This window comes from Capra hircus, chromosome 14, assembly GCF_001704415.2.
Source record: "Capra hircus breed San Clemente chromosome 14, ASM170441v1, whole genome shotgun sequence".
Classification (NCBI taxonomy): Eukaryota; Metazoa; Chordata; class Mammalia; order Artiodactyla; family Bovidae; genus Capra; species Capra hircus.
Genome location: NC_030821.1, coordinates 1335078 through 1361123, shown reverse-complemented (window position 1 = coordinate 1361123; position 26046 = coordinate 1335078). Strand labels below are relative to the sequence as shown.

The following is a 26046-nucleotide window of genomic DNA, read 5'->3' as shown; positions in this document are numbered from 1 at the left end:
ACAATATTGTGAAGTAATTAGCCTTCAATTAAAATTTTAAAAAATTCACACACAAAAAGAATTTCTCTGAACCTGTTTATCTATCTTCAAGAAAAAAAAAAAAAAGAGGAAGAAGGAAGCTGGCATAGCTAGATATCTTCTGCTACTTCCAGCTCTAAAATCTAAAGTTTCTCTCCAGACCCAAACAAGGCTGAGATGAAAATTTTAAACAGATTTTTTAAAAGCAAATCTTGAAGTAAGGATACCCGTTTCCCAATCCACACTCTCCCTTCCTCAATGACTATTTGTTGGGAAATAGTCAAAGTTATACAGGATGCATTGGATACCTTTACAGTTCTTGTCCTTAGCACAGCTTTGTCACTCATCCACTCTGAGTCGTGTGGTGTCACGTCAGTGGCATGGCATCCATTTAACCCCACCTAGGAGAGCCTCTTTTTTCTCAGTACCTTTTAAGTGACTCATCAAACACATGAAGCTTCCTACCTCCCCATGGAATGACCAAAAGCTTTCTTCAGGATGTATGTTAAATGAGTCTGTGCTCTCTTAACTGAGGGGCCCTAGGCGGCTCAGTGCACACTCAGGACTTGAAGCGCTAAAGACTTTTTTTTCTGCCAGAACGTTAAACAAACAAACGTCTACATTTTAAAAACCCTGATTCTCTAGCAAGGAGTACTTATATCATCAAGTAACACTGGTGTAGAATGAGTCAGAAATTCACACACACGCGCGCACACACTCCTGAGGAAGCCTTCCGCAACTCCAGCTACACACCCACACCCACACCCCCCCCCGAGGAAGCCTTCCGCAACTCCAGTTCCGCGGAAGCAAGATAGGCACGGCACACAAGCACGCAATCTGCCAGAAAACTGGGTATTTTTTCTAAGGACTGGTGGACAGGACTCCCACCCGAAAAAACGCCGAACAGATCAATACCCGCTCACCCGGCTCCGGACGCTCCGAGCGTCCGATCCCTCTCGGCACCGGCCACACCCCCACCTGTAGGCCCTTCCGGCTCCCCGCCCGTTCCCAGCGGGCGCCGCGCGCCGCCTCGCCCCGCCCTCTCTGCGCCAGCCCCCCTCGCCCCGCCCCCACCTTCATGCCCCGCCCCACCCTCATGCCCCGCCCCCTCCCCGCGGGCGCCGCGCGCCGCCTCGCCCCGCCCCTCGCCCCGCCCCCGCTCCCGCCGGCAGGCCCCCGCCTCTCCCGCCCGTTCCCAGCGGCCGCCGCGCACCGCCTCGCCCCCTCGCCCCGCCCCTCGCGTGCGTCGAGATGGCGGAGCTGGACGTCGGGCGGCATTGCCAGGTGGAGCGCTGCAGGCGGCTAGGTGATGCGGCGTCCCAGCCCCGGCCTCGGGGGTCCGGGCCGCGCTCTACCTCCGGGGCGGCGGGCGGGGCGTGAGGGCCGCGGCGCGGGGCGGAGGCTGAGAAGGGGCAGGGCGTGTCCTGCGGGCCCCGCAGTTGGCCGGGTCGGAGCCTTTCTGGCGGCCCTGGGGCCTGGGAGCGGCTTGTCCCCCTGAGGGGCCTGCGCGATTCCTGGAAGCACAGCCGGCAGCGCGAGCCCGCCGCTGTCTGATGAACCCGGGAAGGAGCGCGTTTTGGTGTGGAAACCGGGAGGGTGCCCCGTCCCGCCGCGGCGACCTGGGTCGTCGTCCGCAGCCCTTCCGTTGTCTGTCAGCTTTGAGCCTCGTTTTTGCTGGCTGCTCAGGGGACGGACTTCCAGTGAGAAGGCCCGGAGCCTTGCTTTGGGAGCGTGTCTGTGCGCTCGCAGCTCTGTCTTCTTCGGCTCTGACTGTCTCTGACTCAGTAGACGTGTACTGAGCACCTGCCTTGCTTCTGGCCCACGTAAGGGTCTAAGACATGGCCATTTCCACAGAAAAGCTCTCAGGGTGGTTCTCTGCGTTTTAGAGCTTTAGTCAGGCGATGTTCTGTCTCTGCTGAACTGAGAGACCTTGTGACACACGCAGTCCAAGCTCACGGCCAGTGGGCGTGTGGCACAGGCCTTAGGAATGTGCAGCAGGCAAGTCCTGAAGCCGAGAGCCACACAGAACGCCGTCTGTCTCTGGTACCCGGCTTGCACTCCGAATGGGTGCTATCACGTCTGGCTCGTGCTGTTACACATCTCGGGGCCAAACAAGTTTTCTCTCCCATTGCAGCTTCAGTCGTTGGTAGCAGGTACCCTGTCACTATTGAGAGGGGCTCTGGGGGTTAGCCCAGAATTAGTGGGAGTGCTCCAGTTGATTAGTGATGACCTGTTGTAGACGATGGGCTGAAGGACTCAATCCCTACCAGGTTCTTGTTACTTACAGGACTCTGATTGCAGCTTTCACCACTGGCTGTCATCCTCCGCCGTTCAGTAGGCAAGGACCCATGTTTCCTTGCAGACTCTCATAGGGAAGCTTAGCCGGTTGGGTTTTGACAGTAAGTGATGTAATTCTGGTATACCTGATTATCAAGTCCCTGATATCTACCATCTGTGACATAGTCCATCTTCCCTTCCAACTTCAGGTGTCTCTTAAAATGTAAGCACTGAAATGAGGCCAGGGTCTGGCTCTTTCGCAGTTCAGATTTTTCGCAGTCTCTAGTGGAGAGCAGTTAAGATTTAGAGGATATTGTGAGTGTACTAGATTTCATTTAGCTTCTGGATGAATAGAAGAATGGTGTCAAGTGTTAGGAAATTACCTCTGGGTCCTCTTAGTTTGCATCTAATACTTAGTTGGTCACCAAAGTCTCTAAAAGTAGCAATCGTGTACATTTTCCCCATTTTAAAGAGACATAGGAGTCTTGCAGAGTAATGTATATTTCAGTTTTCTTCTCTTTGACAAATGTATATCTACATATTTGGTATGGAATAGATGCTTACAATATCATGCTTTCAGGACAATAGTGACAATGCATTAAGCTCACTTCTCAGGTGAGGGAAGAACTATATTAGAGTCCTCTTGTCCCACAAGCAGCAAATAGCCAAGGGTCCCTTTGGGTTCCTCTGCATGTGTGTTCAGTCACTTCTTTCGTGTCTGATTCTCTGTGACCCTATGGGCTATAGCCTCCAGCCTCCTTGGTCCATGGGTTTCTCCACGCAAGAATACTGGAGTGGGTTGCCATGCCCTCCTCCAGGGGATCTTCCCCACCCAGGGATTGAACCTGCGTCCCTTACATCTCCTGCATTAGCAGGCAGACTCTTTACCACTAGCACCAACAGGGAAGCCCTGGGTAGGACCTCTTTTTTCTTGTGGGTTAAGAGACCTTGTAGGATGAGATCTTTTGGAGTAATAGTGGCTTTCTCTTAAGTGCAGTACTTTCTGTTTTCATTTTGTAAAGGCAGTGTGATTAGATATATGCAGCCTCACTTGTCTGTGTACTGTAATTTATTATGACGTACATTGAAAACAGATTAGAGAATGAATGATTATATTCAGTGATTTGTGGTCATTTGCCACATCTGAAAACAGATACTTTCGTGTGCGTTCCAAAAATTCATTTGTTGTTCCTTAACAGCAAGGAAGGAAACAATTCAGAACTAAATTTTTCACTATGAATCCATCTATTTAATTTCTGGAATTTCTTTGAACATGTCTCTACCTAGTCATCCCAGGATTTTCCTCAGAGTTTGAGTCTATTCAAAACAAGTGAATTGTTGTAATTATTCATGTTAATTACAGTTCTTATCTTACTATTCTTATCTTTTACATATCTCATTTAGTTTTTACAATTACCCTATGAAGGAAGTGTGGCATATAACACAGATATGTACACACAGTAGATAGACACACACACATATACATATGCACACAGACGCAATGTACTTATATCCTATTTTTAGCTATATTACCTAATAATATATTTTTGATTTTGTATACATATACAATACCATATACTGTATCTATATCTATATATATATATCTAGTGTGTATATATATATATATATATAAAACCCAGAGCTCTACTGTTCAGTAACTTGCCTAGCATTGCTAGATTAGTAAGCAGTGCAATCAAAATTGAAATCTAAGATTGTCACTTCAAATGCAGGATTTTTGTGATACATGGTCCTCAGAAGCAACATCTGGTAAAGCTGAAGCAACATCTGGTAAATAAGGGGGAAAACACAGGACTTCTTTTTTTGATTTGGTATGTTACTACAGGTAATATTTATCTCCTGATAATCTGGTTACTCTCAGAGTACTTGACGTTGTGATAGCTTTTGTTTAACCACTACTTGCTGCACTAGGATATTGTTCAAAAGGAAATTTCTCCTGTAGCCACAGTTCAGTACTTGATTCTTTTTACTTAAGAAACCTAAATCAAAATCAGGTACTGACCAAAACATATAACATTTTCCCTTTATTTTAGATTTTCTTCCATTTGTATGTGATGGATGTTCAGGAGTATTTTGGTAAGTTAAGTTTTTATGCAGGATTTAGGAGTAATTTTAGTGTTTATATGAGATTTATTTCTAAAAAGCAGAATGATTTAAATAGTCATTTAGCCATTGATATCTGATATTCACTAGAATAACCACTTGAGGAAAAAAGATTAGTCATGGGCTCTGATTACTTATGCATATATGTGGCTAGTCTAGAGTTATGTGTGTGAGTTTTATGTAACAGTTATGTGTATTAATCACAAGGAGATAATATATCCAGAATATAAAGAATATGATTTTTAAAATCCAACTATGATTATTAGTTTTTATTTTTATTAGTACAATGAAAAGAGTCCAACCTATATATTTCTTAAATTGGGTACTGTATGGCCTTGGCATATACATTACATGCAATGTAAAACCTGGGAACAAGAATTTTGGAAAATGTATTTTCAATTAAACTTTCAAGTATCAGGCATTTAATTTATTTAATAGAGCACTGAAAATAAATTCTTTTCAGACAATGGTTCAGAAAGACTTATTAGAAGTAAATAAAAATCGTACATATTTTTAAGTCATTCAGAACTACAATACTCCTTTGACATATTATTATTGGTTATTTTTGAGAAATAAAGGGAATCGAAAGAGCCTCTGTGTTTACACATACCTTAAAACACTCAAAAAGGTAATTGAGAGGTGAATTATTTGCACTCACATTGAAGTGGAACAGTAGTTGGGTTTTAAAACTTATGGGACTATAGGTGCTCTTATGTTTGTCTTTTCAGCTTATTCTTGTGTACAGAATTGTTAATGTCATGTGAGTGTAATTAATCTTAAGGATTTAACCATTAAAATATCTCAAATTTCTGCAGTTATCTTTAAGTACGTTATTTGATTACATTTAAATAAATACTTTTCTTTGTTATTTAAGCCTTGAACACAGGAGCAGAGAGTCCCATAGCTGTCCTGAGGTATGTTCATATCTCCTAGTGAAACGTGTTTGTATTTCAGAATTTGATTCTGTTTATTGTGGTTGTGCTGTGTCTTCCCTGCTGCTCACGGGCCTTCTCTAGGTGCAGAGCACGGGGACTCCTCTCTGGTCGCCAAGCGTGGGCTCTGGGCACCGGGGTGCAGTGGGTGCGGTGTTCAGACTCGGGCTAGTAGGCTTCGGTAACTGTGACTCCCCGGCCCCGGAACGCACAGGCTCTAGTAGTTGTGGCCCACGGGCTTCAGTTGCTCCACGGCATGTGGGATCTTCCTGGACCAAGAATCGAACATATGTCCCCTGCATTGGCAGGCAAACTCCTGTCCACTGTATTGCCAGGGAAGTATTGATTCTGATTAAGATTTGGCACACTAAACTGATTTATAAGAGACTGTTACTTTCTATTTTTTCCCAATTTGTTTTAAAAATAAACTTTTCTACTTGGTATTTATAAATTTTCACTCTTATAATTTCCATTCCTCTACACTACCATTCTGTGGAGGTAGCCCACGTCTAGCTTCAGGCTCTGTGTTTATGAGCATGTAACGGAGCCGACAGCCTCACCATGCGCTCCCTCCAGGGTGCTTCACTGTGTGCTCATCTTCACCAGCGCCTGGGGTTAGGGTTCTGCGGGAATAAACTGTGCTGGCTCCATCAGCCTTAGATCATCAGGAGCAAACCTGTAGCCCAGCAAAATCCCTACCCTAATTCTGACCACATCAAAGATTAAAAGGAGCTGTTAGATAAAAGCCAAAATATCATCTTTATGACTGGTAAAGAATAAGTTGAATGATGAAGCTTAATGTAGAGCCAAAAAGATCTTCAAAGAAAATCCAAAATTAGGTGGATCTGCCACCTGTCACAGCAGTGCTGCGCCAGGTTAGGCCTCTTAGGAAATAAAGAGAAAGCTGAGCCTAATTAATTTTCCTGAATTTGTAATCAGAGAAGTTGCTCCACCTCCTTTGGGTCAGAGGTGGGCCAGAAGTTAAACTGAATTCACTCCATTTGGAAAGAAGCATTTGCCTGCCATTTTGCAGTTGATATTTATTCCTTCCCAACATTTACCAAACACTTTACCAAGGATTTTTACATCTGTTCTCTCAATTATAAAAATTAAGATTAAATGAGCTTTAGTCAAAATCTGGCCCTCTGAAGTTTTGATGATTTGAGGGAAATAAAAATTAATTAACAGGTATTCTTCACAGAGCTAGAACAAATAATTTCACAATTTGTATGGAAATCCAAAAAAACCTCGAATAGCCAAAGCAGTCTTGAAAAAGAAGAATGGAACTGGAGGAATCAACCTGCCTGACTTCAGGCTCTACTACAAAGCCACAGTCATCAAGACAGTATGGTACTGGCACAAAGACAGACATATAGATCAATGGAACAAAATAGAAAGCCCAGAGATAAATCCACACACCTGTGGACACATTATCTTTGACAAAGGAGGCAAGAATATACAATGGAGTAAAGACAATCTCTTTTAACAAGTGGTGCTGGGAAAACTGGTCAACCACTTGTAAAAGAATGAAACTAGAACACTTTCTAACACCATACACAAAAATAAACTCAAAACGGATTAAAGATCTAAATGTAAGACCAGAAACTATAAAACTCCTAGAAGAGAACATAGGCAAAACACTCTGCGACATACATCACAGCAGGATCCTCTATGACCCACCTCCCAGAATATTGGAAATAAAAGCAAAAATAAACAAATGGGACCTAATTAAACTTAAAAGCTTCTGCACAACAAAGGAAACTATAAGCAAGGTGAAAAGACAGCCTTCAGAATGGAGAAAATAATAGCAAATGAAGCAACTGACAAACAACTAATCTGAAAAATATATAAGCAACTCCTGCAGCTCAATCCCAGAAAAATAAACGACCCAATCAAAAAATGGGCCAAAGAACTAAATAGACGTTTCTCCAAAGAAGACATGCAGATGGCTAACAAACACATGAAAAGATGCTCAGTTCAGTTCAATTGCTCAGTCGTGTCCGACTCTGCGGCCCCATGAATCGCAGCACGCCAGGCCTCCCTGTCCATCACCATCTCCCAGAGTTCACTCAGACTCAACATCCATCAAGTCAGTGATGCCATCCAGCCATCTCATCCTCTGTCGTCCCCTTCTCCTCCTGCCCCAAATCCTTCCCAGCATCACAGTCTTTTCCAGTGAGTCAGCTCTTCACATGAGGTGGCCAAAGTACTGGAGCTTCAGCTTCAGCATCATTCCTTCCAAAGGAATCCCAGGGTTGATCTCCTTCAGAATGGACTGGTTGGATCTCCTTGCAGTCCAAGGGACTCTCAAGAGTCTTCTCCAACACCACAGTTCAAAAGCATCAATTCTTCAGCGCTCAGCCTTCTTCACAGTCCAACTCTCACATCCATTCATGACCATTATAGGGGACTGGCATGCAAAAGTAGGAAGTCAAGAAACACCTGGAGTAACAGGCAAATTTGGCCTTGGAATGCGGAATGAAGCAGGGCAAAGACTAATAGAGTTTTGCCAAGAAAATGCACTGGTCATAGCAAACTCTCTCTTCCAACAACGTAAGAGAAGACTCTACACATGGACATCACCAGATGGTCAACACCGAAATCAGATTGATTATATTCTTTGCAGCCAAAGATGGAGAAGCTCTATACAGTCAACAAAAACAAGACCTGGAGCTGACTGGCTCACATCATGAACTCCTTATTACCAAATTCAGACTCAAATTGAAGAAAGTAGGGAAAACCGCTAGACCATTCAAGTATGACTTAAATCAAATCCCTTATGATTATATAGTGGAAGTGAGAAATAGATTTAAGGGCCTAGATCTGATAGAGTGCCTGATGAACTATGGAATGAGGTTCGTGACATTGTACAGGAGACAGGGATCAAGACCATCCCCATGGAAAAGAAATGCAAAAAAAAAAAGATGCTCAACATCACTCATTATCAGAGAAATGCAAATCAAAACCACAATGAGGTCACCATTTCACACCAGTCAGAATGGCTGCGATCCAAAAGTCTGCAAGCAATAAATGCTGGAGAGGGTGTGGAGAAAAGGGAACTCTCTTAACACTGTTGGTGGGAATGCAAACTAGTACAGCCACTATGGAGAACAGTGTGGAGATTCCTTAAAAAACTGGAAATAGAACTGCCTTATGACCCAGCAATGCCACTGCTGGGCATACACATGGAGGAAACCAGAACTGAAAGAGACACGTGTAACCCAGTGTTCATCGCAGCACAGTTTATAATAGCCAGAACCTGGAAGCAACCTAGATGTCCATCAGCAGATGAATGGATAAGAAAGCTGTGGTATGTATACACAATGGAGTATTAGCCATTAAAAAGAATACATTTGAATCAGTTCTAATGAGGTGGATGAAACTGGAACCTATTATACAGAGTGAAGTAAGCCAGAAAGAAAAACACCAATACAGTATACTAACGCATATATATGGAATTTAGAAAGATGGGAACGGTAACCCTGTATGTGAGACAGCAAAAGAGACACAGATGTATAGAACAGTGTTTTGGACTCTGGAAGACGGCGAGGGTGGGATGATTTGGGAGAATGGCATTGAAACATGTATAATATATATGAAACAAGCCGCCAGCCCAGGTTCAGTGCATGATACTGGATGCTTGGGGCTGGTGCACTGGGACGACCCAGAGGGATAGTACGGGGAGGGAGGTGGGAGGGGGTTCAGGATGGGGAACACATGTATACCTGTGGCGGATTCATGTTGATGTATGGCAAAACCAATACAATATTGTAAAGTAATTAGCCTCCAATTAAATAAATTTTTTAAATTAATTAATATACTGGTATTACTCAGGATTAACTGGAGAGAAATACTCAGAGTCATATAGTAAACATTATTTCTCACATAGCTTATAAATCTCTGTGCTTTCTTTTTTCTTGTGATATAATTTGCTTTCTATGAATGTCTCATAAAATGTCTCTCAGTTAGATCTTATTAATTAAATAGTGAAATAAAAATCTTCTACCTTTAGATCATTGAAACAAATTCGGAAAAATGGTTAAGAAATTACTTCCAGTGAGATGTAACTATATTTTTATAGAGGATACCCTTTAGTCATGGATTTCAAGCAGTTACCATTGGCCTTGAATGACACAGGTTTGAACTGTGTGTGTGTCCCCTTAGATGTGGATCTTTTTTTTTTCCCACTAAATATGTGCATCACAAAGCGATGAGCCTACAGATGCAGAACTGCAGCTCTGGAAAGCTAACTGTGGAGACCGTACTTGGATTTTTAACAATGTGGGGAGTTCGTACCCTAGCTCCTGAGTTGTCCAAGAGTCGGCTGAGTTCATTTAACTCTAGAAACCTGTTTACTTAGTACTACAATAGCCTAAGTGATCTGGATTTTTTTTTTTTTTTCATAAAATCTTTTTCCTCTGGTGTAATTGCTAGTAATACAGTAGGTGGCACTAGTGGTAAAGAATGGGCCTGTCAGTGCAGAAGATGGAAGAGGCATGGGTTCTACCCCTGGGTTAGGAAGATTCTCTGGAAAAGGAAACGGCAACTTACTTCAGTAATCTTGCCTGGGAAATCCAGTGGACAGGAGCCTGGCGATCCACAGTCCATGAGGTTGCAAGATCAGAACCGACTGAGCATACACACAAAGAATATTACATCGTTGTGGAAACTCTTTGTATCATGGGAAAATATAATTTTAAGTGTTCTTTGACATATATTTAAGCCTCTAAAATCAGTGTGGAAAGTGGATATGACTTGTCATTTGAGGTGATGGGCTGATTTCCTAGTCTGTGAAAGTCACTCAGTTGTGTCCAAGGACTATATACAATCCACGGGATTCTCCAGGCCAGAATGCTGGAGTGGGTAGCCTGTCCCTTCTCCAGAAGATCTTCCTGACCCAGGAATCGAACTGGGGTCTCCTGCATTGCAGGAGGACTCTTCACCAACTGAGCTATTATTGGAACATTGCTGTGTAGTACGTTACAAAGTAGACTAAAATCATGGAGAAGAACAGAGTAGTTGCTTTAACCTGACTTAGAAGGTAAACACGCCACGGTAGGGAAATTGAAAATGTGGGGCAGTCAGTGCAGTGATCGTTCTGCACACAACTGTTACAATCTGTGCAAGACTGTGTGGATTGCTTTTACAAGTTGAAGCAAAAATGCTCTGGATATCGAGAATAGATTTGTTGATTTGCGTTTAATGTGAAATATGATGCCATGCTCCCCTTCTACCTTTTCAGGTGACTGTAATCAACGAGAGACCGGAGTCAGACACCCGTACCTCTCACCCGTGCTCCTTCAGGGACTGTGCTGAGAGAGGGCTTGTGCCCGTTATGTGTCCTTACTGTGAGAAGAACTTTTGCCTGAGGTGACCACTAAGACCGTTCAAACTGTGCATCTGTTTAAGTCACATGCAAGCACATGAACTACTGTCCCTCTTCTGTCGCTCACAGACACCGTCACCAGTCAGATCATGAATGTGAAAAACTGGAAATCCCTAAGCCTCGTATGGCTGCCACTCAGAAACTCGTTAAAGACATTATTGGCAAGTATCTGGAAAGTGTGTTTGTTGTTTACTTACTGCTGTGTACTCGTGAATTCCAGAGCCCTGCTTCTGTCAGCTTGCCGGTCATGGAAGGTGCTGTGAGCAGCCCTGATGGTTAGAACTCGCTTTAGATTTCGAGGACACTCTTGTGACAGTGTTTTTCTCAAGTCTTACCTAGCCAGTGGGAATTTGGAAATTCCATCGAAATATCCGGCAGGTGTTCTCTTTTGCTGGACCGCTTATCAGCTGGTTAACCATCTTGGCTAGAAATTACGTTCATGACGCTAAAGTAGTGGTTTACGTTCTTCAAAGACTAAAGTTAGGACTTCCTGATGGTCCAGTGGTTAAGAATCCACCTGCCAGTGCAGGGGACAGGGGTTTAATCCCTGACACGAGAAGATCCCACATGCTGTGGGGCAGCCAAGCCCGTGTGCCCTGGAGTCTGTGTTCCTCAAAAGAAGCCTGAACACCGTGACTAGAGAGGAGCCTCATTCGCCACAAAGAGAGAAAGCCCTCATGCTGCAGCGAAAACCCAGCACGGGCAAAAACAAATAAGTAAAAATTAAATGAAAAAATAAAATGTACAACTATAAAAAAAACAAACCTTTAAGAAAATGAAAGAAAAAGATCCCTTTTAAAAAAAAGGACTAAGCCGAGTCAGTTGTCCTCCGAATGCTGCTGATAATCTGATGTGTGAGGAAAGAATATATTTGTGATGTTGACCACTGTCACTGCCAACATACTCAACTGAATTTTCATTTTATATTAAGGGTAGTAATTTAAATTAAATTCTATTAAGTAAAAAATCTTCTGTAACACTTCTCTGTAGAAGTGTTAGTGGTTGCTTTGGATTAAATAGATTTAAGTTGGAAAGAAGCACATATAACTTAAGTTTTTTAATGTGCAGCTCACTTAACGTCCACTCAGTGGTATTTTTCCATTGTTCTTGTAAATATAATATCTATAGAATGAATGTGGTCTCCATATATCTCTAGTATATGTAATTCATATATGTTTCAAGGCCACAGTTAATAAAACTTTGGAAAATGTGCAAGTTTGCTTATATCCTTATGCTTGCTTCTCAGATTCCAAGACAGGAGAGACAAGTAAACGACGGAAAGGTGCAAAGAATAGTGAAACAGCTGCAAAGGTAGCGCTGATGAAATTAAAGATGCATGCTGCTGGAGACAAATCATTGCCACAGGTTGGTTTCAGATATTTAGGAAACAAAAAGTTCCAGATATGGTTGGAGCCCCCTTTGTGCTCTTCCCTTTCATTAGAACCGACTAAACCTGAACTTGATGTGTATCATTTCTGATATTACAAGGTATAAGCCTGCATAAATAATAGTCTTAGGAGTTTTTTTGTGTGTTATAGAAATGGCAGGAAGCCGTATGTATCCTTCAGCCTTTCTCTTCTACCCTTGGTATCATGTTTTTAAACGTATATCCATGCCGATATGTTTAGCCTTTCATTCATTTTGGTAGCTCACACTTTTCTGTAGTATGTATGTACCACAGTTTATCTATTCTCTTAGTGAACACGATTCAGATTCCTTTTCCAAGCTGTTTGCTGCTATAAACTGTTCACAGTGAACACCTGTGTACACATGGAACCTTTCTCTAAGGCAGTTTCTCTCAAGCTCCACATTATCGACTACATTTTCTATAACCACCCAGCACACATGTGCCTACATACATACACAGGTTTAGTAAGGCCTGTGAGGATGTGTATCTGCTCTGGCATTTTTTGTTCTATTTAAAGACTGTTGGCTTTATAGCCCCTGAAGGGTTGAGACCATCAATTCGAAAAATGATATTCCAGGGAACATACCTAGAAACAGAAAACTGGAGAATGGGGTTTGCTCATCTTTGGCTTTATTAGATGTTGTCAGTTTTTCATTGTTAGTAATTGTGCTGATTCGTCTCCTTCTTGCAGAGTTTCCTGCCAGTGTTGGTATTGCTCATTATTACCGATCTGACAGGTTGAAATGACGCAGCACTGAGGCTTAAAGTTGAATTTCCCTGTGACAGTGAGGTTCAAGCTCCTTTGCATGTGTTTATTGGCTGTTTGACTTTCTCTTGTGAATTGCGTGTCTTCTGCTGGGTTGTTTGGAACTTTTAAAAAGATCTGTAAGGGTCTGTATATTCTAAGTTCTGATCTTTTCTTGATTAAATACGTTGCACGTATCTTCTCTCAGTCTATAGCTTGTGTTTATTTTGTTTTTGATCTTTTTAGTGATCCAGACTTTTAAAATTTTAACACACTCAAATCTATTAATTATTTCTTTAGAATTATAAATCTTAAAATGAGTTTTTTACTTACATTTTCCTTTAAAAGTTTTATTGCATTTTTTTGCTTAGCTTTTTATTCCATCTGGAACTTAATTGTAAGTAAGTAGAGGTAGGGATTTATTCCTCCCCCTCTCACCCAGCGGGTTGCTTGTCATAACCTAAGAAAGTGAAGAGTTCTCCCTTGTAATGTCGCTTCTGTTACACACCAGATTGTTCTGTAAATGTGAGACTCATCTGGGGATCTCAGTTCTGTTCCTTTGGTCTGACTCTCGGCATCAGTATCATACTGTATTAATCGTAGTAGCTTTTACAGTAGTAAGTAGGAGAAGGCTGTCCACCTCATTCTTGGCTTCCAACTGTGTCTATTCTTGGCCATTTATTCTTTTGTAAAAATTTTAGGATCACTTCGTCCCGTTCTGTGAAATGGTGATTTTGATAGAAATTGTGCTAAATTTTAAGTGAGAGACAGTGGACATCTTTAAAATTTCCTTCCTCCTATTCGTCTCCATAGTCTATCCCAACTCTGTTTAGGTCTTTATTTATGTCATTCTATAATGCCTACCATACACATTTAGATGTCTTAAGTTTATTTGGCTCTTCATAATTTTTGCTGCCATTATAAATGGTAATTTTTTTTAATTAACATTTTCCTAATTTGGTTATTGGTGGTTGTTGTATAATGTCTTTCTATCCAGCAAATAAACTCTGATAGTTCCCATATTTTGTAGATTTCCTGTCTAGTTTTCTGTGCGGTCACATCTGCAAATGATGGTTTTGTGTGGTTTTTGTTTTCAAATTTTCTGTTCTATCACTCTTCCCCCTTCTCACTACTCTTTGTGTCGCTGTATTGGCTGAAACCCCCGCCACAGCGTCAGATCACATAAGTGATAGCGGGGGTCTCTGTCCTGTTTCTGACTTCAGTGCAAATGATTCTAAAGTTTCATCACTAAATATTATATTTGCTGTGGATTTTTGATAGTAGCCTTCCTTGGGTTAACAATATTTTCCTATTCCTAGTTTTCTAGGAACTTATATCAGGAATGGGTATTAAATATTGCTATAATTTTTTTCCTCCATCTGGTAAGATGATTATCTGGAGAAGGCAATGGCAACCCCCTCCAGTACTCTTGCCTGGAAAATCCCTTGGACGGAGGAGCCTGGTAGGCTGGTCCATGGGGTTGCAAAGAGTGGGACACAATTGAGCGACTTCCTTTTCACTGTCATGCATTGGAGAAGGAAACGGCATCCCACTCCAGTATTCTTGCCTGGAGAATCCCAGGGACAGGGGAGCATGGTGGGCTGCCATCTATGGGGTTGCACAGAGTCGGACATGACTGAAGTGACTTAGCAGCAGCAGCAGTAAGATGATTATATTTTTTTTTCCTTATTAATGTAATGAATTACATTGATCATCTTCTGTTGTGAATCACCCACATATTCTCAGATAAACCACTTGACTCTGGTGTATAATTCTTCTGAAATGTACTGCTAAACTGATTCACTAATATATTATTTACTGTTTTGTCCTAACATTAGTAACAAAAAAACTAGTTGAGTAGCTTTCCTCTTCTATTCTTTGAAATAGAGGCATATTGTTCTTGAAGGTTTGGTAATGGTTGTTACAACCTTCAGATTTGTTGCGTTTTGTAGGGGGAGGATTTTGAATACTAATTAATCTGTTAAATAGTTCCTTGGTTTATTTGGATAATCTATGTCTTCTGAAATATATGTTGGTAAATAACATTTTTCTTAAAAATTTTTGTTCAATACAGATTTTTCAGCTTATTGTTACGTTCCCACATCTCTGTTGTGTCTTTCATTAGTCATTCTTAATATTTTTCACTTGTACTTTGACTTCCCTTTGAATGGTCTTGCTAGAGGTTTGTGTTTACTTTTTCAATTTGCATTTTAGTTTTTTCAAAGAATCGTGTTTTGGTGTTATTGACTTGTCTAATGTTTCTTTGCTTTCCGCTTTACTGATTTTGTTTTTATATTATTATTTCCTTTTTCTGCTTTGCTTAGATTGTCTCTGATGTTGTTCTAACTTCTCACATTGGATGGTGAGCTTACTTTTTCAACCTACTTATTTAGGTGTTTTTTTCTAGGGGAGGTAACTTTATTTTAGGTTTCCCGTGTGGCACTAGTGGTAAAGACTCCACCTGCCACTGGAGGAGACATAAGAGGTGTGGGCTCAATCCCCGGGTCGGGAAGATCCCCTGGAGGAGGGCATGGCAACCCATTCCAGCGTTCTTGCCTGGGAAATTCCGTGGACAGAGGAGCCTGGTGGGCCACAGTCTATGAGGTCACAAAGAGCTGGACACGACTGAAGTGACTTAGCACCCATGCATGCAACTTTATTTTAATACAATTTCAAATCCAGAAAAGTCCTAGAATAGTACCAAGAATGTTCCGTGCTGGTTACCTGTGTGTTCCTGTTGCTGGCATTTTGTCCTGTTTGTTATTTCCCTCTGTTTGTCCACGTGTGTGTGTGTGTGTGTGTGTGTGTGTGTGTGTGTGCTTACTGACTTCTGGTCAGCTTGATCTGTCAGGTTCTGAAACAGACGGTATTAAATGAAATCTCTCACTGTAGCTGTGGTTTTGTCAGTTTTTTTCCGTATAATTCTAATAGTTTTGCTGAGTTCTGTATTATCAGGTACATCATTATGTCTTCAGTACGAATTTTTTGCCTTAAATCTATTTTGAATTATGATGATGTTTCGCTACGTTTCTTTTGGTGAATAGTTACTACTATGTGTGTATTCCTTTGTATTCAACTTTTCTGTGTTGTTTTATTTTTAGAGTGTTTCTTGTAAGCTGTATGTAGCTGGACTTTGTTTTTTTAATCCAATCTGATAATATCTCTCTTTTATAGGTGAGTTGAACCCATTTATATTTATTATGATCACAAGCATTTAAATGTATTTTTTCTATCTTATGTTTTTTTGCTGATTGTCCTTTTGCTATTGTTATTTATTTCCTTCCAGTCATCTTTCGTATTGATTGAATTTTCTGTATTCTCTTTTATTCTGCTGGTCTAGAAACCATTGATTATAAACTTCTTTTAATAATTTTTTTAATGTTTGTTTTTTGAAGCCTTCCTTATTTTTAAGTTATAGAAATACTACATACTTTCAACAAGGGTAACTTAAAAAGCTGTATAAGGGAAAAAGCCGAACACACCCTCCTGCGTCCACGTTCATCCCACTAAAGCAGTGGTTGTCAAGTGAGGGTGGTTGTGCCCCTTGGGGAGGCCTGACAGTGTCTGCAGACAGTTTCGGTCGTCGCCCCTGGGCATGGGGACGCTACTGGCACAGTAGGCAGAGGCCAGGGGTGCTCTCAGCATGGGACAGCGCCTGCAGGAAAGCACTCACTGTCCAGCACATGGCATCAGCAGCGGCGTAACTGAGAGGCCTGCTCTAGCATGTCCAGTACTATCATTCCCATTACTGTGCAGTTCTTTTATGACTTAAGACATAGTAGCAGAAATTTCTGTAGCACTTACTTTGTTCCAGGCCCTCTTCTAGCACATTTAATCCTCGCAGCAGCTTTGAAATATATACTATTCTCTCTGCCTAATAGATGAGATAATTGAGGCACAAAAATGTTAAGTAACTTGGTAGTAACACAGCTAATTAAGTGGAGAACTGCAAACTGAAATCAGGCAGACTGGCTCAGAAAGCAGGTTCTCAGCACACTTAACACTTTACCACAGAGCACCCAGGTCTGTAGATAGAGATTTCCCCCCCGCCTCATTAGGATTTGTGTGTGTGTGTACATGTATGTGAGAAGGAAATGGCAACCCACTGCACTGTTCTTGCCTGGACAATCCCAGGGACGGGGGAGCCTGGTGGGCTGCCGTCTCTGGGGTCGCACAGTCGGACACGACTGAAGCGACTTAGCAGCAGCAGCATTCATGTATGTATGTACTGACATAAGTTATTTATATATATATCCACACCCCTGTATATATTAATATATGTATGTATATTTTACATAAAGCAAAGTGTCTACTGGTATATGTATGCAAAGATATAAAGAGTGCTTTAGGATCATTATTTCATAAAAAGGGCATCGTATTCATTTAGTCAACACTTTTTTTGAATACCTGCTATAAATCGGGCCCTGGGGATATGACAGTAAATTGTTAAAGTCCCTGCACATATAGAGTTTATATTCCAGTAGGAGGAGATGGTTATTTAATGTATACTACAATTTTCAGATAGTGATAAAGCCTATAAATAAAAATAAAGCAGGTTTCAGATAGATAATATATTCTTTCAGCTCTGTATATTCCTCTATAAGTTTCTAACAGCAGTTCCTCCAAGGGAACTAGCATGGTTCGAAGTCATTTTCTTCGAAAGATGGATAATCCAAGGTATCCTGAGTTTCGTTGCCTTTTTCCTGTTAATGAACATTCACTTTGTTTCCCGTTTTGGTGACTGGTTTCCTATTTTTGATTTCCTATGTCTGTGAGATAGATTCCCTGGAGTATGTTTGCCAAGTCCAAGGGTCTGTCTATTTTAAATCCTTATAGATGTTGTCAAGCTGCTTTACAAAGAAGTTACAAGAATTCACATTTCTACCATCAGTAATTAGGATAGTGAACTTTCTGACTGTGTCATCCCAAGCATTGTCTTGTGTCTCTGGGTTTTTTACCTCCCTTAATACTCACGGCTATCCCGTGATATATCATTATCCTCATTTCACAGATGAGTAATCTGAAGTGTTAAGATCACTCACCTGGTCAGAACCTGCCATCTGCCCTGTGTAGTACACTGCCTCTTTTGGTCACACGTGAGCATACCTCTCCCCTCCCGTGGTGTCCAGTAACTGTTTAGATAATCTTTTTAAATGTATTCCAGTCTAAGGGCTGTGGAAATATATCTTCTAATTGTTTTATTTCTGGTTTCCTTGACCATTGTTGAGTTTGTTGTTGTTGTTCAGTTGCTAAATCGAGTCCGACTCTTCGTGACCACATGGACTGCTGCACACCAGGCTTCCCTGCCCTTCACTGTCTCCCAGAGTCTGCTCAAACTCATGTCCATTGAGTTGGGGATACCATCCAACCATCTCATCCTCTGTCGCCCCCTTCTCCTCCTGCCCTCAGTCTTTCCCAGCATCAAGGTCTTTTCCAATAAGTCAGCTCTTTGGGTCCTTGTGTTCAGTAGCCAAAGTATTGTTCAGTTTAAAGTATCTTCGTTATGTTCGTCGGCCATGTGTGAATGCTCTTCCCCGAAGTGCCTGTGCATATCCTGTGATCATTTTCCTTTTACATTGTTACTTTTATTTCACTTTTATTTTGCTTGGTCAACTGTGGAAATTCTTGGAACAGAATCGATATTGATCCTTTACCTGTAATCAGTCTGCTTTGGCAACTTTTTTTCAAAATTTATCAAATAATCTTGATTTTACTTATATACCTTATTGACATATCATTGTTCTAAATTTTTCTAGGGTCTGTCTTTTCTTTCATATCTCATTTGGTTTTCTTTGGGTTTTAATTTTTTTTTTCACCTGTCTTTAATTGGTCTGGAATTTTATTTTAACATATTATATGAGCTAAGGATATTTTCTTCCAGTTGTTTAGCTAGTTTTGCCCACTAATTATTAAATAAATCATTTTTGTCCTATTAAATTGAAATACCAACTATCACTTTCATGTTAAATTCGAGATGTACTTTTTACTAGGTTTGTTTTTGGATTTCCTATTCTAACCCTTTATCTGTTTTTTACTTGTATGTTAATACCAAGTTGACTTCATGTAGTAACTTCATAGAATGTTCTAGCATATGACCATGTAAGTCCCGTCCATACTTTCCCATATTTTGCCTTAGCAGTTCTTCTTTTTTCTTTTGGTTTATTCATCCATATGAACCTTACGATTATTATATACACTGTTTTTTTTAATCCATCTTGGGATCTCTATGGTTGTCATAATGGGACAAGGTTGTCAGTGACAGACTCCAGAAGATACTGTTGAAGGATGTAGGCTCTTTAAAAGCCAAAATGGAGAAACAGAGAGAAATCATTATGAAAAGCAAAAACAAACACAGCTTGATCTTAGAATGTAGTTTATCTGTCACTGTTTCCCACAAGGTTGTAGGCTGTGAATAACAGTGCCTACAGAAGCCAGATTGCCTTCTTAGGAGGATCTCTAACCCTGTTGGCTTCGTCCTCTTTGTGCTGGGGATTCTGGCTCCCTCCCTACCCACCGGGTGTAAGTGATTGATACAAGACCTCCTTTGTATTATCAAATGATTTCTGCAAAATTAGGTAAAGTAAACTCAATTTCCCAGCAGCATCTGTTAACGAGTCCTGACTGAGGATCATTCCTGAGGGTTTCTCTGATTTTGCTTTACATGATATATATTAATTTTGAGAGAAATGACATTTTTATAACATTATCTTCCTGTCTACGAACTTTATGTCGTCTCTTTTATTTAGATATTTTATTGCCTTCTGTAACATTTTATATGTTTTTCTTCATCTAAGTCTTATTCCTTGTTGAATCTGCCTGCAATGCAGAAAGTGTGAGTTTGGAAGATCCCCTGGAGGAGGGGCAACCCTCTCCAGTAGTCTTGCCTGGAGACTTGCATGGGCAGAGGAGCCTGGTGGGCTGCTGTCCATAGGGTCACAGGGAGTCAGACACGACTGAAACCACTGAGCATGCACATATAAACATCTCTAATTATCTTACGGATTTGCTTTCTTTGGTGAACAGAATATTTCCCTGTACCTGTTTCCAGAACTTACTGTTCACATAGAAGGAAAAAAGGTCTTGATTTCTGTATATTCATTGTATTCAATCACAGCATCAAATCATCAAATTCTTTTATTTATTTTAGGAGTTGTTTTGTTTTTGCCTTTGATTTCCTAGGTATACAGTTACATCCCATTGACAAACAGCTTTAGTTTTCACCTTTCAATAATTAGTTCATTTTCTTGTACTATATTATATATAATCTCCAATATAATGTTTTGTAGTAATGGTGATAAGAGGCATGTGCTTATATTTACAATTTTTAACATATATGATTAAATACCAATTCTTCTCTCAAAATCTAAAGTTACTTGAGATTGTATCCTCTGGAATAAGACAGAGTTTGACATGTTTTCTGCAGTTGAGTATCTCCCATTTCATTGAGTTTGTTTACACATGATTGGTTTTAAGTCAGTTGCTATTTAAATTTGCCAATATATTTTTTGAGTTTCTTTTTTTCTTAAGACTCACTTTTATTTTGGCTCAAGCACATTCTTTAGTAGTTCATTCATCAAGGGTCATTGTGGTAAACTTAAATCTTTTTTGTCTGAAACTGCCCTTATTTTCCCTCACTTGAGCTGGATTGTCTGTCTGCCTCTCTCAGCTCTTCTAATAGACTGTTCATTGGCCTCTTTTGTTTATTGTTTGGGAAGTATGTGCTGCAGATCTTGCTCCTGTTGCTCTGTGGGTGATCTATACCTTTTTTTTGTAACTTAAGATTTTTGTCTATGATATTTTCAGTTTCAGTGCAGGATTTCTAGGTATGATTTGTTTCAATTACACAGCTTGACCCTTGAAGTACATTTTAGCTGTTGATCCGTTACCCTTAGAAAATTATTGTTTTCTTTCTGAACATTGCTTCCTTCTCTTCTTTTCTGAAATTCTTACTGGACATGTTTTGGGGATTTATAATTTCTATAAATGTCTGTTTGTGTTGCCTTCTAGATGACTGCCTCACATCCATCTTTCAATTAATTAAACCTTTTTATTGACTATTATAGAAATTTATTGTTTAAGTTTCTTATTTCACAAACTGTAGTTTTAAGTTTTTTTTTTTAATTTCTAATTGGTTCTTCATAGCTTTTCATGTTTCATTTCTGCCTGTTTTGGTTTTATAACTGTTTGTTCCATTTTTATGAATATTATTCTTTAATTTTTCTCATTGTTCGTCCTAAATAGGGGCTTCCCAGGTAGCTCAGTGGTGAAAGAATCTGTTTGCCAATTCAGGGGATGCAAGAAATGCCAGTTCCATCCCTGGGTCAGGAAGCTTCCCTGGAGGAAGAAATGACAATCCACTCCAATATTGCCTGGAAAATCCCATGGACAGAGGAGCCCAGCGGGCTACAGTCCTTGGGGTCACAAAGAGACACAACTGAGTGACTGAGGACCCACAGATATCCTAAATAACTCTTTAAAATGTCTTTTTCAAGTTTAGTTTCTCCTACCCATAATAAGCTGAGCTCTGCTGTGTTCCGAAGTTTCAGCTTCTAGCTTCTGCATGTTCGTGTTGAGGAGGAGTTTCTTTCTGTGTCTCTCCTGACTGTCTCACTCACCTCTCCCCGAGTGTCGCCTTTCTTCCACAGGCCCACCTACCCACACCCTCTGTTCCAAACCCAAGTCTGAGACTGACAGTTTGTGCGTCTGCTCTGCGGAGATTTTCAGCCTACTGCAGATCCATTACTGAGCTGGAAGGCTTTGGCTTTGTTCCCTCGCAGGAGGCTGTATCTGTGCTCTTGTGCCTCCCTGAATGGCAGCTTTGTGAGGAGCAGCCTAAGTCGGCCTGCAGCAGTGACTTCCTCAGCCTCCTCTGCTGGGGGCCCCATCCCAAACCGGCCGCTGCCTCCAGGCAGTCAGCCAGAGGCAGGGGCCCCTCGCCACGTGGCCTTGCTTTTTCCGTTAACCTGCCTCTTCTGAGCCCTGGGGCCTGTGGCTCAGCCCTCCTGCTGTTACTCTGTTCCATTTTGGATACTCAGACATAGTTATTTTTTTACTTTTAGGTGAGGGTATATCTTTTAAAATTTCTCTTTTCATTTGTATGCTTTTATTGCCATGTTTCTGGAGCAAGAACTGTAAGGTTACAGAGTTGTCCCAAAGCTGGAATTTCCCATAATTTCTTCTTTTCCTGTTATATGTAATAACGCATTCCACTGGTCTTTAACAAATCTAAATTTCTTAGTGCTGAGATGGAAATTGTGTTGAATCTAGTATTTCTTAAAATAATTGTGATCTTTCCCTATAACTAAGAGACCTTCCAGTTATGCCAACATATTTATTATAGCAGGAATTGGTCTATAAAGCCAGCACTTTTTAAAAGTGATTTTAGGAAAGAAGGGTAGCTCAGAAGCTAAATACCCTTGCTTCTATTCTTGTTTCTTACATTTGTAATTTTGCAAGAAAATGCAATATAAAGGAAGCATATAGGGTATAGAATACTAGCGGAGCCATCTCTGAATTTCTGAGTCTTTCTCTTTTGTTGACATGGTACTTTTCTGATTTTTACAGTCTCTTTTTTTCTCAAAGGTCCTGCTGTCTCTAAGTATGTAGTGAGGTCTTTCAGGTGAACAGAAGTGTATATGTATCAGGAATTTTTCAGTTGTAAGAGACAGAAACTTGACTGAAACTCACTAGCCATTTCTTCTCTCATATAATGAAAAGTAATGCATTGATCTGGTCTCATGGGATGACTGAATGCCAGGACTCAAATGCCCTTGAGAGACGCCATCTGTTTTCTTGACTTCTCTCTTCATGTGTGTTGTTGCTGCTGCTGCTGCTGCTAAGTCACTTCAGTCGTGTCCGACTCTGTGACCCCAGAGATGGCAGCCCACCGTCCCTGGGATTCTCCAGGCAAGAACACTGGAGTAGGTTGCCATTTCCTTTTCCAGTGCATGAAAGTGAAAAGTGAAAGTGAAGTCACTCAGTCGTGTCCGACTCTCAGCGACCCCTTGGACTGCAGCCCTCCAGGCTCCTCCGTCCATGGGATTTTATGTGTGTTAGACTCACTGTTTTTCCTTTGAAGAAACTTGTCTACATTGGTTCAGGAGTGGCTGAGAGGCGCGGGGGATAACTGTAGAAACCTTTGGATGTAATTTAGCAAGACTTTAAAAAAAAACACCTCTGAAAAAAATGTTGCTCCTCCCTACCCCCAGGGTTTGAATGCACAATCCCAGAAAATGACTAGCCTGACTCAGGGCACAGGCCTATTTGGCACAGATCATCCAGACTAGGGACTTGGGTCCTCTGCCCACGTGTTTAGGTGGGCCCTGGGGTCTATGATTGTCTTCCCGCTCAAAGGTGTGTCCCTAGAGGCCAAGCCTTCTCTGGCCAGGAGAGGCAAGGAAGCGATGTCACCAGACAGAACCAGATGTCTCCTTCGTGTATATAACCTGCATTTTAACTTTTATCTTTACAGACGGAAAGAGTTTACTTTCAGGTTTTCTTACCTAAGGGGGGCAAAGAAAAGAGGAGAGCCATGTTCTTCTGCCGAGCGTGGAGCATTGGAAGGGCCACAGACTGCGCAGCTTCTTTAGCCAGCCTTAAAAATGACAACAACAGACCAACAGCTAAGGTAACACCAGGGCAGAGCTTTCCCTGAGAGTTTTAGAATACTCTACGAAGCATGTTTATGTACTGCATATGATGTATTTCTGTCTTAACAGAAATTGAGGTTGTGTCACAGTGTCTCAGGAGAGGCCTTACCCTTGGATCATATTTTGGAAACCTGGATTGCTAAGGAGGATTGTCCTTTGTACAATGGTGGAAATATTATCTTGGAGTATCTGAGTGATGAAGAACAGTTTTTAAAAAATGTTGATTCTTACTTGGAATAGCCATGCAGGGACTCAAGCCAGAAATCACGAGGAAAATTCATCGTTAGTCAACTTCTTTTACTGCAAATACTATGTGTGTATATATATATATACTTATTTAAGTTGCTTTTGAATGCATTATGTCATAATTTATATTATTAGTCTTCTATTAAATTGAATTTGAATTTTTGTCTTTTCAAGTGTAACCATGAACTGACATCCAGTTAAACAAATGCTTGTATCTAATTAACTTTTATTAGTTCATGCTGTAATTACAACAACAAAGATGTATTTCCCATTTGGTTAATGTGAGCTCTGATGGGCCGTGACTCTGCTCTATGCTATCTTTACTCCAGAATCTAAGATGAAGCAATGGCCCTTTTGGGGGACACTGCCATTCTTATGGTAGAAGAAATGGCTCTTAGAGGATAAGATGCATGACCTTGTGCTTTAAGCAAGAGACATGACCACGCCTAGCCTCATGGGGCGGGGAAGTAGAGCCTTAGTATCTGCCTCCATTATGATGCGTAAATTGGTGTGTACACATGAATCATAGAAGCTTAGAGGCCATCTCAATCACTCTGTAACGTTGTGGATGAGGAGTCTCAGGCCTAGGAAGAAGAAGTTATTTTTTGTTGCCGCCTAAGTGGATCGGGGCATCTCTCTGATAAAAACCCCTCCGGTGACCTCATCACTTTGCCAGTATGGAGATATTACAATAAAAAGGAAGATGGGATGCCGAAGTTAAGGCCCTTTATATATACCCAAGCGCAACACATGCCAAAAGTAACACCCTGTACCAACACACTAAAATTAATGCTCCTGACTGATGTCTTCCATCTATACTCCACAAAGTACCACCATAGAGAAGGGATGGAAGTTACTTCTGTTTGTTATCTGTCCCTTTCCTACTTTGCAATAGACAGGGGTAGTGGCTTTAGGTTTAATTAAGGGAATAAACTCAGAATGTTTATTTCATCTCTAATTCTTTCTTCATGCTGTTTTCATGCAGTGAATGGAGATAACTTCTGATTTCTATCAGCTGCTTGAACATTCATTTATTAACCAAGTTTTTCAAGTACCTTCTAAATGATAGGATTTGATTCTAACTGCCATGGTGGATACAGTGAAGAAATGCATACTTAATTAGAACTATAATGCAAAGCAGTATGGCTAGTGCCAAATGAACATGTAGTGAGTGCCATTATGCTCTAATAACTCTTTTATCAGAAACCAGAAGACCAGAAGTGAAAATAATCCTTAAACATATTCCAGAGACCAGAAGGTTTAATACCAGCTAATACCTTAGCATCTGTCATAATTACTTGCACATAGTAAGCTGACAAACACGTCTCATGAATTGAACAAAAGCTAAATATACCAGAAAAAATACCAGTGGGGGTTGAAAAGAGAGAAAGTAAGGCTGCAGAGATTGAGCTTAATTTAAGGAGACCGAAGAACAGGTCCTGTCATGATTAGAAAAGAAAGCAGCTTGGAGGGAAGGACTTACTTAAATCATCAGAAATCTGATCTCGGATAGTTGAGTGGACTAGTTGGAAGAGGCACAGGTGCCAGCATTCTTGGAGGCGCTGTGGATCCAGATGCATTGTGGGCAGGAGAGGAGGTCCCTCAAGGGTCTCATTTCCAAATGACTCTTGAAATTGTACCCCTTTCTTAGGCTTTCTTTTAAGGCTTGTGTCTGCTTAATATAATTCTAAGATTGACTGTACCCACCTGCCCCTTTAGAATCTTTTCACTGCCCACAGGCAACTAGAACTAAAAGGAGAAAGCCCGCAAATTGAAAGAAGTTTTAAACTCAGTTAAATATTTAACGTACATGATGATAGAAATGAGTTGTCATGTAAGCAGCCAGTAAAGACATGTGAATGATAAACTACTGATTTCCCCCAGATTTGTCAGATTTTATCCTGGATGATTCTTAAGGAAAAGGGGAAAGGCTGCAGATGGAAGAATCTGAGGGAAGTAAAATTTACATTTCTCACCTCTTTGACCTGGGACACAATAATTGTGAATAAGATGTTTGGTCACATAACATAACGGCAGCTTTGGCTTCAAGTCCTTCATGTTTGTCTTTCTCATCTTTTTAAACCAGGGAAGTTCCCTGAGAATTTACACCGATTGGTACACTGTATCTTGTTTTTCTTCATGTAATACATGGAAATAAAACTTATGAACTATAATGTATTGCATTTGAAATATTAACCTACATAAATCAGATTTTCAAAAACTTGTAAAAATGTCCAATAAAAATTGCTTGGACAGTTTTTGAA

At 40.8% G+C, this 26046-nt stretch overlaps 1 protein-coding gene across 1 annotated transcript; it reads left to right on the top strand.

The window, feature by feature from the left end:
- On the top strand, nt 1252–26040 carry ZFAND1 (zinc finger AN1-type containing 1). The gene is made up of 8 exons (XM_018058159.1): nt 1252–1324; nt 4347–4389; nt 5291–5330; nt 10591–10718; nt 10804–10895; nt 11981–12099; nt 23359–23514; nt 23606–26040. Exons 1-8 carry the CDS (start codon nt 1270–1272, stop codon nt 23774–23776), a joined length of 804 nt encoding a protein of 267 aa, XP_017913648.1. The 5' UTR covers nt 1252–1269; the 3' UTR covers nt 23777–26040.

Bases quoted from the DNA above. Each gene is read 5' to 3' on its own strand.
- ZFAND1 (XM_018058159.1), top strand. From the start codon at position 1,270: ATGGCGGAGCTGGACGTCGGGCGGCATTGCCAGGTGGAGCGCTGCAGG. The intron at 5,331-10,590 runs GTATGTTCATAT...CTACCTTTTCAG, and splicing joins AGTCCCATAGCTGTCCTGAG to GTGACTGTAATCAACGAGAG. The intron at 23,515-23,605 runs GTAACACCAGGG...CTGTCTTAACAG, and splicing joins ACAACAGACCAACAGCTAAG to AAATTGAGGTTGTGTCACAG.